We start from the raw sequence: 12,629 nt of genomic DNA, 5'->3' as shown, positions 1-12,629 counted from the left end.
GTATGTGTGTCAAAGTCAACAATCAAAAGAAGACTTCACCAGAGTGAATACAGAGGGTTCACCACAAGATGTAAACCATTGGTGAGCCTCAAAAACAGGAAGGCCAGATTAGAGTTTGCCAAACGACATCTAAAAAAGCCTTCACAGTTCTGGAACAACATCCTATGGACAGATGAGACCAAGATCAACTTGTACCAGAGTGATGGGAAGAGAAGAGTATGGAGAAGGAAAGGAACTGCTCATGATCCTAAGCATACCACCTCATCAGTGAAGCATGGTGGTGGTAGTGTCATGGCGTGGGCATGTATGGCTGCCAATGGAACTGGTTCTCTTGTATTTATTGATGATGTGACTGCTGACAAAAGCAGCAGGATGAATTCTGCAGTGTTTCGGGCAATATTATCTGCTCACATTCAGCCAAATGCTGCAGAACTCATTGGACGGCGCTTCACAGTACAGATGGACAATGACCCAAAGCATACTGCAAAAGCAACCAAAGAGTTTTTGAAGGGACAGAAGTGGAATGTTATGCAATGGCCAAGTCAATCACCTGACCTGAATCCCATTGAGCATGCATTTCACTTGCTGAAGACAAAACTGAAGGGAAAATGCCCCAAGAACAAGCAGGAACTGAAGACAGTTGCAGTAGAGGCCTGGCAGAGCATCACCAGGGATGAAACCCAGCGTCTGGTGATGTCTATGCGTTCCAGACTTCAGGCTGTGATTGACTGCAATGGGTTTGCAACCAAGTATTAAAAAGGGAAAGTTTGATGTATGATTATTATTCTGTCCCATTACTTTTGGTCCCTTAACAAGTGGGAGGCACATATGCAAACTGTTGTAATTCCTACACCGTTCACCTGAGTTGGATGTACCTACCCTCAAATTAAAGCTGACAGTCTGCAGTTAAGGCACATTGTGTTTGTTTCATTCCAAATCCATTGTGGTGGTGTATAGAGCCAAAGATGTTAGAATTGTGTCTATGTCCCAATATTTCTGGACCGGACTGTATAATATTCTTACAAATAAAAATGTCATTGTATGTCTGCTGCCCCTGTAAGTATTCTAAGTACAAATGCTGTATTTAAAAAAAAAAAAAACTTTGCAAGCTGACATGGATAGTTCTCCTGAAAATACTTATTTCTAAGCCATATTGTCATTGTCCTGAGAGGGGTATGACAGAATAAATCATCTACTCATTTTAGGAGTACTGGAGATATGCAGGAAATAATCTCTAAAGAAGAATATCTGCAGGTAGTATGGGTTATTACCACTGATTTGAGTTGTCCCTTGAAAGTTTTACATTCTGGCCAGAGGTGATGGGAGTTGTAGTCCAACACACCTGAACGGTGTCAGATTGGGGAAAGCTATTATGTGGTCTCTCTGGTTCATTCCTAGCCATCAACTGAATAACTAGCCTTCCTCAACTTGAGATCCTCCAGATGTTTGGGATTTCAGCTTGTAGAGTACTTCATGGTTGGCTAGAGATTATGAGAGTTGGTCTGATTTGTTCAGAAATCGACATGTTGGGAAAGGGTGATCTAAATGGGGCAAACTTGCATATAATGTGACGTTACCATATACATTGTCTTGGAGGAGAGCCTCTGGTACTCATTGTGTTGATTTGAAACACCCTATACCTTCTTAATGATTGGGTACAACAGCAGGCCTTAGAAGCAATCCTTCCTAGACTTCAGAAAATGGTCTTCTGTTCTCAAGAGGTTTCCTTCAGTTATGGGCAAGCATTAATGTTAATAGAAAAAAAAATTGCCATCCTGTTGGGCACCAATGCAGAAAGTCAGCTTTTTATTCCCTTACTGTGATTTAAAAGGAGATTGATTGCTTGGTGTTCCAAGGCAGGTAGTAGATGGTCTGTATCTACTAATGATAAATGGGAGGTTTTGCTCTGTGGAATATAGTGCTACTTTGGTACCTGATCCCCCAAATGGAAAACCTTTTACCAAAGATGAACCCCCAAACCTTCATCTCCACCCACAACGCCTGCTAAAATTCTCCATTCACAAATCTTTTAGGGTCTTACAGGTCTGTTAATATGGTGGTGGTTTTCTTGCTGATTGATCATCTTCCACCTGAGTGGCCTTTTCTCTCTTTTGTTGAAGTTCTGGGATTACCGACAGCCCCGAAAATACCTCAACATTCTGGCCTGTCAGGTTCCGGTTTGGAAAGCTAGATATACGGTAAGGAGAGTGCCTGCATTGGAAGCCAGGTGAGCTGAAAGGCCTGGCAGCGGCTCTCACTCACCCAAGGAGTGCTGATGGGACTGATGGCTGGTGGCCAGGACTGAGGAGGGCAGGCCATGTTTTCTGTGGCCAGGAGCTGCTTTTGCTCTGGGGGAGGTGGCAGTTACATGGTGACCTTATTAGAGGGGGTAGAGTTACTTTTTGGTGGTTTCTACTGAATTTTGATGGTGTGATCTGGGGAGTGCTCTGGGAGCTGCAAAAAATGGCTTATGACCACAGATGGCCTCTGAGTCACCATTGCCTACCCCTTGCCTGGGGGAGGGATGGTAGCTCACAGTAGAGCACACACATACATACAGATCCTTCTCATACCCAACATTTGAGGTTGATTCTCCCAGCAAGATTGGGAAAGACACAGTTTGGCCCGAAACCTATTGTCAGTTGATGTAACTCCAATACCTGTGTTTAACTGCAATTCCTATCGTGCTTGGTTGTCCTGGAGAAGAAAGTTGCAGTCCATGCCTAGGGGATACCATGTTGAAGCCTTGCGTAGATAGTGCCAAGCTAGACAAACCCAAACATCTGATTGGCAGAGTGGTCGCTTCCCCTGTTTCTTGGCTAGGATAAGCTGGTAATGCTGGGCAGAGGAGACCGTAAATACAGCTGTGTTGTCTTTTGGGACTGTGTCTCTTCTTCGTGTTGAAAAGTGAAATGGGGGTGAGCCACTAACTTTCCTTCTTTCCCTTTTCTAGCCTTTTAGCAATGGGCTGGTGACAGTGATGGTGCCCCAACTCCGAAGAGAGAACAGTCTCCTTCTTTGGGACGTCTTTGATCTCAACACACCAGTTCACACCTTTGTAGGACATGATGACGTCGTGCTAGAATTCCAGTGGCGGAAACAGAAGGAAGGTGTGTGATTGGGGATGGCGGGCTATCTTTTTTCCTTTTTACCTGAACAGAGAACTAACTCAGTTAAACAGATGCCACATGCCCCCTGAGATAGCGGGCAGATCTGTTGCATCTGAAATAATCTGAATGAGGAATTGAAATGTATATCAGTCTCTTGTATGTTCATGTCATTTGTACCAAGTGATACCATTTGCTGAGTGATGTCATTGTGCATTTCCCTTAGGATAACCCCTTTTAGATGCATTGGAGCATTTTTCTGACTAAACATGCACAGAATTGGGCTTTTAGCTAAATTATCCATAGCTCTCTTGGTACAGTTTGGAAATTCCAACTCTACAGAAAGCCTGAGACCGTATTCTAAAGGCATAATGTGTCTGTAATCTTCACAAAACATTCCCAGAAACTAGCTAATAGACCCTACATAATAAAATAATTCTGCGTGCCAAGATTATAGGCAGTTTCTTTTTCGCACATTCCTATATCACCAGCTGATAAAGACGCTCCTAGTCTGTTCTGAGGGTTTCTCTGTCTGAAATTCTGAGCTGAGAATCTGTAAGCAGCAGCTGCTCAGGTTCTTAAGCCTAGTAGCGCCCGTTTGCCAGGCATATGTGACACATAGAGATGCTGAGAAAAGCTGTAGGGTTTTTGCTTTTAACATGTGCAAGGCAGGCTGATCTTGTGAGAATCTCTTGAGTGCTCAACTGCTAAATAAATTATTGATTTTCATTGGTTAGTTTACCCACAGACTTTTATGGGTAGTCTGCAGTTGAACCTTTTACTATAAATCTTTATTATGGTCATTGGCCAGAGATCCATTATAATAAAACCTAAAAACATTTAACCAGTCTTCATTCTTAAATAAAATTACCAGTGGCTACAGGTAGGCATTCTGTCCCATGGTGAATCCCTCTTGCAATATAGCAAGATTCTCCCATGGGATACTGTAGTTAACTTTAGGATTTTTGTCACCAGTAAAAAAAACTTGAATACAGTTCCTTAAAGCCACCAGGAAGCTCTTTAATTACCATCAAATCCTAGAATTGTGGAGGAAAACCAATTTAACCAACCTTAAGAGGTGGCTGTCCAGCCTCTTCTTAAAAACCTCCAGAGATGGAGAAGCTACAACCTTTGTAGGGACACTGTTCCCCTGTTGGATAGAAGTGATTGTCAGGAAGTTTTTCCTTATATTTAAATGAAATCTAGATAGCAGCAAAGAGCCAATTTGGTGTAGTGGTTAAGGCAGTGTTTTTCAGCCTTGGCACCTTTAAGCCGTGTGGACTTCAACTCCCAGAATTCCCCAGCCAGCTTAAAGCTGCCAAGGTTGAGAAACATTGGGTTAAGGCATCAGGCTAGAAACCCAGAGACTGTTCTACTCCTGCCTTAGGCACGAAGCCAGCCGGGTGACCTTGGGCCAGTCACTCTCAGCCCTGGGAAGAAGGCAAGGGCCAACCACTTCTGAAATCCTGCCAAGAAAATTGTAGGGACTAGTCCAGGCAGTCGCCAGGAGTCAGAAACTTGACTTGAAGGCACCAAAAAAAAAAAAAAAGTAGCAACGTAAACTTGTTATTTCTAGCCCTAGTTTGTGTGGCCTCTGAAAATAATTCTTGACCCTCTTCCTTGTAGTTTCCTTTTATATACCTGAGCATGGCTATCGTGTCTCCCTTCAATCTCCTTTTTTCCAGATTGAACATCCCCAGGTCCTTCAGCCTGACTTCATAGTCTCCTTATGGTCTTCCAAGCTTCTCCTAATGAAGTCAGAGTAGAAAACGTAACCCCAAAGACTAGGCTCCTTAAATTCAGTCCTGCCTGATTCACATGGTACCTGTGGTGGCCCAAAGAAGTAATGAGTCCCAGATTGACACTGTGAAGCCAAATGCATCATTACGATTGAAAATGAATATATACGGTTTTCCCCTTCTCGGGTCTAGTTCTGCTTTGGGAGCTTGTACTGGGATACCCTTCCATGAGGCAAAAATGCAAATGGGAATAAAATGCAACCTCCACTAGTTAGAATGGTTAGACTGGAATTTGGGCAACCTGGATTTATCCCCACTCAACCCAAGAGCACATCAGGGTCACCTTTGGGCTGATAATTTTTTCTCAGTCCAACCTGCCTCAGAGGGGTGTTGTGGCAAATTGAGAGGCCCTTCCTAAGGGCTTCCTTGAGCTCCTAGAATAAAGGTGGGAGGTCTGTGCAACGCGAAATACATGAATATGTTGTCCAGTCTTTCCTGGTTCATTTTTATAGATTCTGACTTGCATTAGTCCAGGGACTGGACTAGTCCCTACAATTTTCTTGGCAAGATTTCAGAAGTGGTTGGCCCTTGCCTTCTTCCCAGGGCTGAGAGTGACTGGCTTAACCAGGCTTAAGTAGGGTATAAATCTGACTGGCATTTCCTCTCCTCCTAAGGGTCAAAGGACTATCAGCTGGTCACCTGGTCTCGAGATCAGACCCTTCGGATGTGGCGAGTCGATTGTCAACTACAGCGGGTAGGTCCTAGGCATCGAGAATTCTTTCCTGGGCCCTGCTTGAAAATGTAAGGTCCCACAATTTGCCCTGTCCATTCAGCCCCCTGGGCTCCTCTTCCACTGTGAGTCCGGCGTGCTACCTTCTTTGGGGTTTCTTATGCATTTCTATAAATGTGTTTTCCTGCAATTGATTTATGGCGGATTCAGTGTCACAAATCAAGTAACTGGGGAAGGTAATCTGGATCAACTCTTTGTAGTGGAAAACCCAATAATTCTAGAAGAGCATGGAAGAGATGTATCCATGGAAGACTGTTGCATAGAGTTCTTGGGCAACGTCCTTATCACCCTCTGTAATGTGTATTGACTTTGTGGGCCTGGTCACAGAGAAGAGGAGAAGTGATGGCGAGAGTTAGCATGGAGTTTTTGAGAACGTTGGGGAAGTGTGCCTTGTGCCAGAAAGACTGGTGAGTAAGGAAGGAGAAGGCCAACAAATAGAACCTTGAATACCTCTGGACAAGTATTGTGATGCTGCAGAGCCATTAATCAGCTGACAAAGAGGTGGATGCAGTTTCACATCAGTAGAGCAGTATATATAGGCAGCCGTGGAGATGACCTTGGGGGAAATATTCAGAAAATATTCACGGAAACGAAAAGGGCTGAAGCATGCCTTGAGGCCTGGGAAAGGAGGTAGTATTAGGAAGAGGCTCAGGCTGGCTCCTCCCTGACTCAGTGGGGTATATGAGGGAGGGGAAGAAAAGCACAATCAGACTTGCAAGATCCTGTTAATACAGCCTGTCTTAAAACATAGTTGTAGTCTTGTAGAGTCTGTTTCCTGGTCTGGATCAACTCAAAGGGCTGACAGTATAGTACTAGGATCCGCAGGATCTGTCTTTTCTTCCTGGCTCCTTAGCTGGGTCGTGCCGTTTGCCCCTCCCTCCCTCCTTCTCTCCCTCTCTCACACACACACACACACACAGTTTTCCTAACTTTGACTTGGCTTGGCTGCACTACATTTACTGCCTCTTGTTCCAGTTATGCTCCAGTGACCTCTTGGAGGGGGTGGAGGAGCTGATCGATGGGATTTCCCTCCTGCCAGAGGCAGAGAAGGCCCTGCCAGTCCAAGATACTGAGCCCCAGCAGAACTTCACCCATGGAGAGGAGGAAGGTGAGTCTTAGCATGCTGGGGGGCTGGCAAAACGATTAATTCATTTTGGGTTGGGGATGGGAAACCCTTGGACCCCACATGCATCGCACATTAGAAAACAGGTGGAACTTTGATTGCACCATCTCTGCCTAAGACTAAAACGTGAAGACACATTCGAGTTATGTTTGACTCTGGGATATGCCCATGTGATTTTCCTGGCAGTAGCATCATGAAAGTGGCTTCTTGTTGCTTTCCTTCAGGGTTGTTGTTGTTTTTAACTTCCTGGGTTAGCCTACTAACTTCCCTGATAGTCCCCTAGCAAAGTTATTAACCCCTGCTTAGCTTCTGAGCCCAAGTGAGGTCAGCCTGGCGCTACTCCCTGCTGAGCCTAATATGATTCCTTCACAATCTGGGAAGAAGCCAGTTCCATCCATCTGGTATGTTTCCTTCCCCTCTGCTGTGTTTTGCAGATCCTGGGCACACCCCTGAACAGTCAGTCCCACATCCCATTTCACTTTCGCTCCTTTCTCCCCCCCAACTTTTATGCCACCTTCTGTGCCCAGAGCGCTCCTGCCCTGTCCAAGGATTCTCATCTCTCCCTTACAGTTTTAAAAGAAGATTCACAGAAAGGCTTCCTGGTGGGAAAGAAGCTAGACCAGCTGGGGCTGCCTCAAACCTTACAGCAGGAGTTCTCTCTGATCAACGTTCAAATCCGCAATGTAAATATGGAGGTGAGAAAACACCTTTTGTCTGGTCACCAGATAGAACGCAAGAGTTTGGAATTGCCTGCTAATTTCTGGGGATCACTTGCCTTCTATCCCATCTTTCCTGTTTTTCTTTCACCGTGGCTGTCCTCAGGCCACCCTTGGTATGGATGTGCAAACATATTCCATGCACTGATCAGGCAGTATTGGGTGCCTGTGCATAGATTGAAGCCTATGTGCTTTCACTGTGCATGGATCTGGAGGGCACTTTTTAGTTCTTGTACTAATTTGGAGTACATATGCTCTGGCAGAGATCTTCTGTGGTGGGAAATGGGAGGAAAGCAAGGCTTGGCAGCACCTGGTGGATCTTTGGGTGGGTACATGGCAGCAGGACCCCCGAATTGCCCTACTTGCCCCCTAAGACTTCTCTGGATTTTCCTTGGCCAAAATCTGGATTCAACCTAAACAATCTGGGTTCCGTTTCAGTTAGGCCAGGGCCTGTCCAAAATAGTTCATCTGAATAGAGGAAGACAGCCTTTTTGCTTTGGGCAGACCCCAGTCTGTATGATTGGAGATGCAAGGGGAGAAGTTGTTGTGGCCATCAGCCTGGACTTTTGGTCTTAGCCACATCTGTTTGTAGCACTTCTCCTTTTGGAGCCATGGTAGGGAATGTGTTTCTTTTATGGTTGCTAAAAATGGTTCCCCCAAACAGCCCAACGCACCATGCAAAAAGGTGTTTTTCTTTCTCAAAGGCATAAATGCGTGTTTGACTTCATCTTTCCAGAAAACACCTAATCTCCTTAACTTTTGTTGAACTGCTGTATGGGATCAGTTTGCAGCTTTGGTCTCCTCTTCAGCCACTGATCCTTGAAGGAAATGCCAGCAGAAGGCAGTGTAGAACCAGATGACACTCGCATAACATTTCTCGCATGCTTGGCTCTGGCAGATGGATGCTGTCAATCGGAGCTGCACGGTCTCGGTGCACTGCAGCAACCATAGGGTGAAGATGTTGGTGATGTTCCCTGCACAGTATCCTAACAATGCTGCCCCCTCTTTCCAGTTTGTCAACCAGACCACCATTCCTTCCACCATGAAGGCCAAGCTGTTGAAGGTATGTCTGTGCCTAAATCGCTTTCCTGAGAGAGGAGTGTTAGCAGGAGACTGGGGCCTTCTGCCAGGGGTGAGGGTCTCATTCTTAACAGGAAAAGAAAGAAGAGATCTGAGTTGTCTGCCTTGTGGAATCTGTGCTTTGGGAGTGACTTGCCAGTTTCAGAGCTTTGAATTGCAGCGTAGGTTTGGTAATGACTCAATCCACATCTGGGATTTCTTGCAGATCTTGAAGGATACCTCCATGCAGAAAGTGAAACGCAATCAGTGCTGCCTAGAGCCATGTCTACGCCAGCTGGTCTCCTGCCTGGAGTCTGTTGTGGTAGGAAATATGTGCCCATTTTGCCCCAGATATTAATATGATTGCCATCACTAGAGAATTTAGCTCTGGCCCTAGACAAGTGGAAAGCATTAAGGACCTTGTGGTTCTTAAAAGGGCAGGGAAGGTTCTGGACAGGCTTTCAAGGTTCTATTAATAGACCTTACAGCAGTGTTGTCTAAACTTGGCCACTTTAAGATGAGTGAACTTCAACTCCCAGAATTCCCCAGCCAGCATGGGAGTTGAAGTCCACTCATCTTAAAGTGGCCAAGTGCCTTACAGAAATCAAGTTGCCTTCCTGGAATCCCTGTGATTTTTTGACCCGTCCTACCTTAAAGGGCTGACATCTCTATATAATCACCTGGAGAACTTCGGATTTACTGATTGACTGTGATCTGGCTTTTTCCTAGTAGAAGAAACATTAACTTTGTTTCTGCTTCTTAAGTGCAAAGGGAAGTCAGGCAATTTCTTTCCTGACAGAGTTGCATTTTTCTTTTCTTAGCTCCTGAAGGCTGCAGGGGGATGTGCTTAAGCTTGTGATGGGCTATATCTTTGGTGGGAGCGGGAAACATTTCTGGGTGCCCAAAATAAATGTGTTAAGCCTCACAGAGGCTTGACACTCTTATTTTAAACTTTAAATGGCCTTTGGAGGTGGGGGGGAAGTGCCACTCACACTCACCATTTGACATCAATGTTGGCAATGCAGTTCTGTAGCTTGGAGGTGCAAAGATGGAGCTAGGGAGTCATATATAACCCACAAGCTGCCCATTTCTGGTTTAAAGCCTTGCTTGATGCCCAGGGAGGCCTTTGTGAGAAATGGTTGCTGTTAACTAGGGAAAAAATACCCTGAGTGTCTGAATTCCATGTCTTTCAGAACCAAGAGGATAGCTCCTCCAGTGACCCCTACGCACTCCCAAATTCCGTAACGCCACCTTTGCCAACCTTTCCGAGGGTCTCGAATGCCTACGGCTCCTATCAGGATTCCAATATCCCATTTCCACGTACCTCTGGAGCGAGGTTCTGTGGGGCAGGTGGGTTGAATTTTAACTCTAGGAAGCTGGAGAAGAGGAGAACAGTGGCTGGAAATCCTGTCTCATCTGTGCCATCAAAAAGAGGGAGGCGTTTGTCACTTGTTTGTTACACCTTCTGTGCAGCAAGCTATTGCGGTAATACTACAACTTTAGGAAGTCAGAAACCTGCCTTTTTGCACAAGGTAAAGACGTTCTGCATCAACCTGAACTCCTGATTATTGCATCTTGTATAGGTAGTCCTCGAGTTACGATGGCAATTGTGACTGTGATTGTCGTCACTAAGTGATGCGGTCGTAGAGCATGAAGTCATGCGGCTGTATCGCTTAGCAACAGCAATCCAGGCAGTCCCGGTTGTTGTGGTAACCCAAAACAATCTATTTATTTATTTATCATATTTATATAGCCTCCCATCTCACACAAGGTACAACAATTAAAAAATAAATACATAAAACAATTACATATAAAAAACTGTAAAAACACACAAAACAGGAGGGGATAAAATTAATAAGGGAGCCATCGTAAAATCTCCCCGGTCCCCTGATCACATAACCAGGTCTTGAGGGACTTATGGAATGTTAAGAGGGATGGAGCTAATTGCACTTCTGGGGGGAGAAGATTCCACAGGGCGGGCCCCACAGCAGAGAAGGCCCACCTCCTGGGAACCGCCAAATGTAATTCTCCAGCAGATGGGATCTGCAGCATGCCTTCTCTGCCAGATCTGATGGAACAGGCAGACATAATTGGGGAGAGGCGGTCCCTCAGGTAACCCGGCCCCATGCCATGAAGGGCTTTAAAGGTCAAAACCAGCACCTTGAATTGAACCCAGAAGCAAACTGGCAACCAGTGCAGCTCGCAAAGCAGAGGTGTAATGTGTACCACTCTAGGGGCACACATAACTGCCCACGCCACTGCATTTTGCACCAGCTGAAGCTTCCGGATACTCTTCAAGGGCAGCCCCATGTAGAGCGAATTACAGAATCCAAACAGGAGGTGACCAGGGCATGAGTGACAGTGATTAGGTCCCTCTGATCTAGGAATGGGTGCAACTGGCGCACAACACGAAGCTGTACAAAGGCCGTCCTAGCCACAGCTGCCACCTGCTCTTTGAGCAGGAGTCGTGAGTCCAGGAGGACCCCCATATTGCGCACAGGGTCTGTCTGGGGCAGTGCAACACCATTCACTACCAAAGATGGCATAACTCTGGCACCAGAAGGCCCCAGAACCCACAGCCACTCAGTCTTGCCAGGGTGCAGTTGAAGCCTGTTGTTCCCCATCCAGACCCTCACAGCCTCCAGGCACCAGGATAAGACATTCACAGCATTGCTTAATTTGCCAGGGGCAGAGATGTATAATTGGGTATTGTGATGGAATGGACTTATGAAGGCCATGCTCAGGGAGATAAGCGTGTTCTTAGCCCCCAACAGAACGTGGGAAGTTCAAGAAGGTGAGGCTGGCACCTCCCTAAGGAATTCATGGTGTTCTGGCTGGCTGGCTGGCTGGCTTGGGAACTTGGGTTCAGTCTGGTGAGATTCTGTCTTGAGGTGGAAGCTAATAAACGCAACAGAACTGTATTTGCATTGTCTCTTGGAGTTCTTTGGGCTGAACCTGACAGGTATCATGAGCGTACTGATGATACCTCACCCCAAGGCGACAGATGCGCTCACCCAGCGGCCTCATGTAGATGTTAAATGCACGGGGGAGAGCACCGAACCCTGTGGCACCCTGCATAACAGGGGCTGAGGGCAGGATCTCTCTTCCCCAACCACCACCAATGGAATCGGCCTGGAGGAAGGAGGTGAACCAACACAACACAGTGCTGCCCACCCCCAATCCCCTGAACCGATCCAGAAGGATACCATGGTCGATGGTATTGAAAGCTGCAGAGAGGTCAAGTAGGGCAAGGATGGACGCACAACTTCCATCCTGCCCTCACCAGAGATCATCCAAAAGCGCAACCAATGCTGTTTCTGCCTGAAACAGCACCCAGGCCTGAAAGGGATCCAGATAATCCACTTCATCCAAGGTCTTCTGAAGCTGTTGTGCAACCACCTTCTCAATCACCTTCCCCAAAGAGAGGTTAGATACTGGACAAAAATTGTCCAGTATAGTGGGGTCTAGTGATGGCCTCTCGAGGAGGGGACGAACCAAGACCTCCTTAAGAGGTGAGGGAACAACCCCCTCACTCAAAGATGCATTACCCATCGCTAGAACCCACTTGCATGACACCCCCCGTGCTGCTTTCACAAGCCAGGAGGGGCATGGATCTAAAGAGCAGATGGCTGCACTCACAGCCCCAAGGACCCTGTCCACTTCCTCAGGTCCAACAGGTTCAAACTGTTCCCAGATAAGAGGGCAAGACTCTTCCCTAGATACCCCCACTGGACCTGCAATAAAACCAGCATCCAACTGAGAATGAATCCGAGCGATTTTATCCGACAGATGCCGAGAAAATTCCTCTGCATGTCCCTACAGAAGGTTCTCTGAGCCATCCTTACCCAGGAAGCCTCATGTCACCCAAAACAGGGTTGTGGGGCGGCTATCTGCAGACTCAATAAGAGCGGAAGAGTAATGATGCTTCGCTGCCCTTATCGCCACTAAGTAGGCATGAATAGCCGCTCTAACCCGTGTTCGGTCAAGTTTGTCCCTCATCAAGCACCAGCGATGCTCTAGACGTGTCTTCTCTCGCTTCCTCTCCCTTGGCTCTTCCATAAACCACGGAGAGTGCTGGGAACCCTGAGAGGTCGC

General features: G+C 46.5%; 1 protein-coding gene across 4 annotated transcripts in view; it reads left to right on the top strand.

Moving 5' to 3' along the window:
• Window positions 1-12,629, top strand: part of WDR59 (WD repeat domain 59) — a 59,610-nt gene that overhangs the window by 23,863 nt on the left and 23,118 nt on the right. For 3 of the 4 annotated variants that reach the window (XR_015795243.1, XM_088135860.1, XM_007428187.3), the window contains exons 9-16: window positions 2,121-2,198; window positions 2,954-3,110; window positions 5,521-5,600; window positions 6,612-6,744; window positions 7,330-7,454; window positions 8,374-8,538; window positions 8,761-8,856; window positions 9,728-9,884. Coding sequence is in view for 3 of the 4 variants with exons in the window: in XM_088135860.1 (XP_087991986.1) it covers window positions 2,121-2,198; window positions 2,954-3,110; window positions 5,521-5,600; window positions 6,612-6,744; window positions 7,330-7,454; window positions 8,374-8,538; window positions 8,761-8,856; window positions 9,728-9,884 (991 nt within the window). In the remaining variant the exon portion in view is untranslated. The remainder of the gene's footprint in view (window positions 1-2,120; window positions 2,199-2,953; window positions 3,111-5,520; window positions 5,601-6,611; window positions 6,745-7,329; window positions 7,455-8,373; window positions 8,539-8,760; window positions 8,857-9,727; window positions 9,885-12,629) is intronic. The other variant, XM_088135862.1, reaches the window with a different exon arrangement.

The sequence above is a fragment of the Python bivittatus genome, unplaced genomic scaffold, assembly GCF_059951505.1.
Source record: "Python bivittatus isolate LINGU-HERP-01145 unplaced genomic scaffold, Pbiv_v1 ctg000190_np1212, whole genome shotgun sequence".
NCBI classification, from domain to species: domain Eukaryota; kingdom Metazoa; phylum Chordata; class Lepidosauria; order Squamata; family Pythonidae; genus Python; species Python bivittatus.
This window is presented reverse-complemented; position numbering and strand designations above follow the sequence as displayed.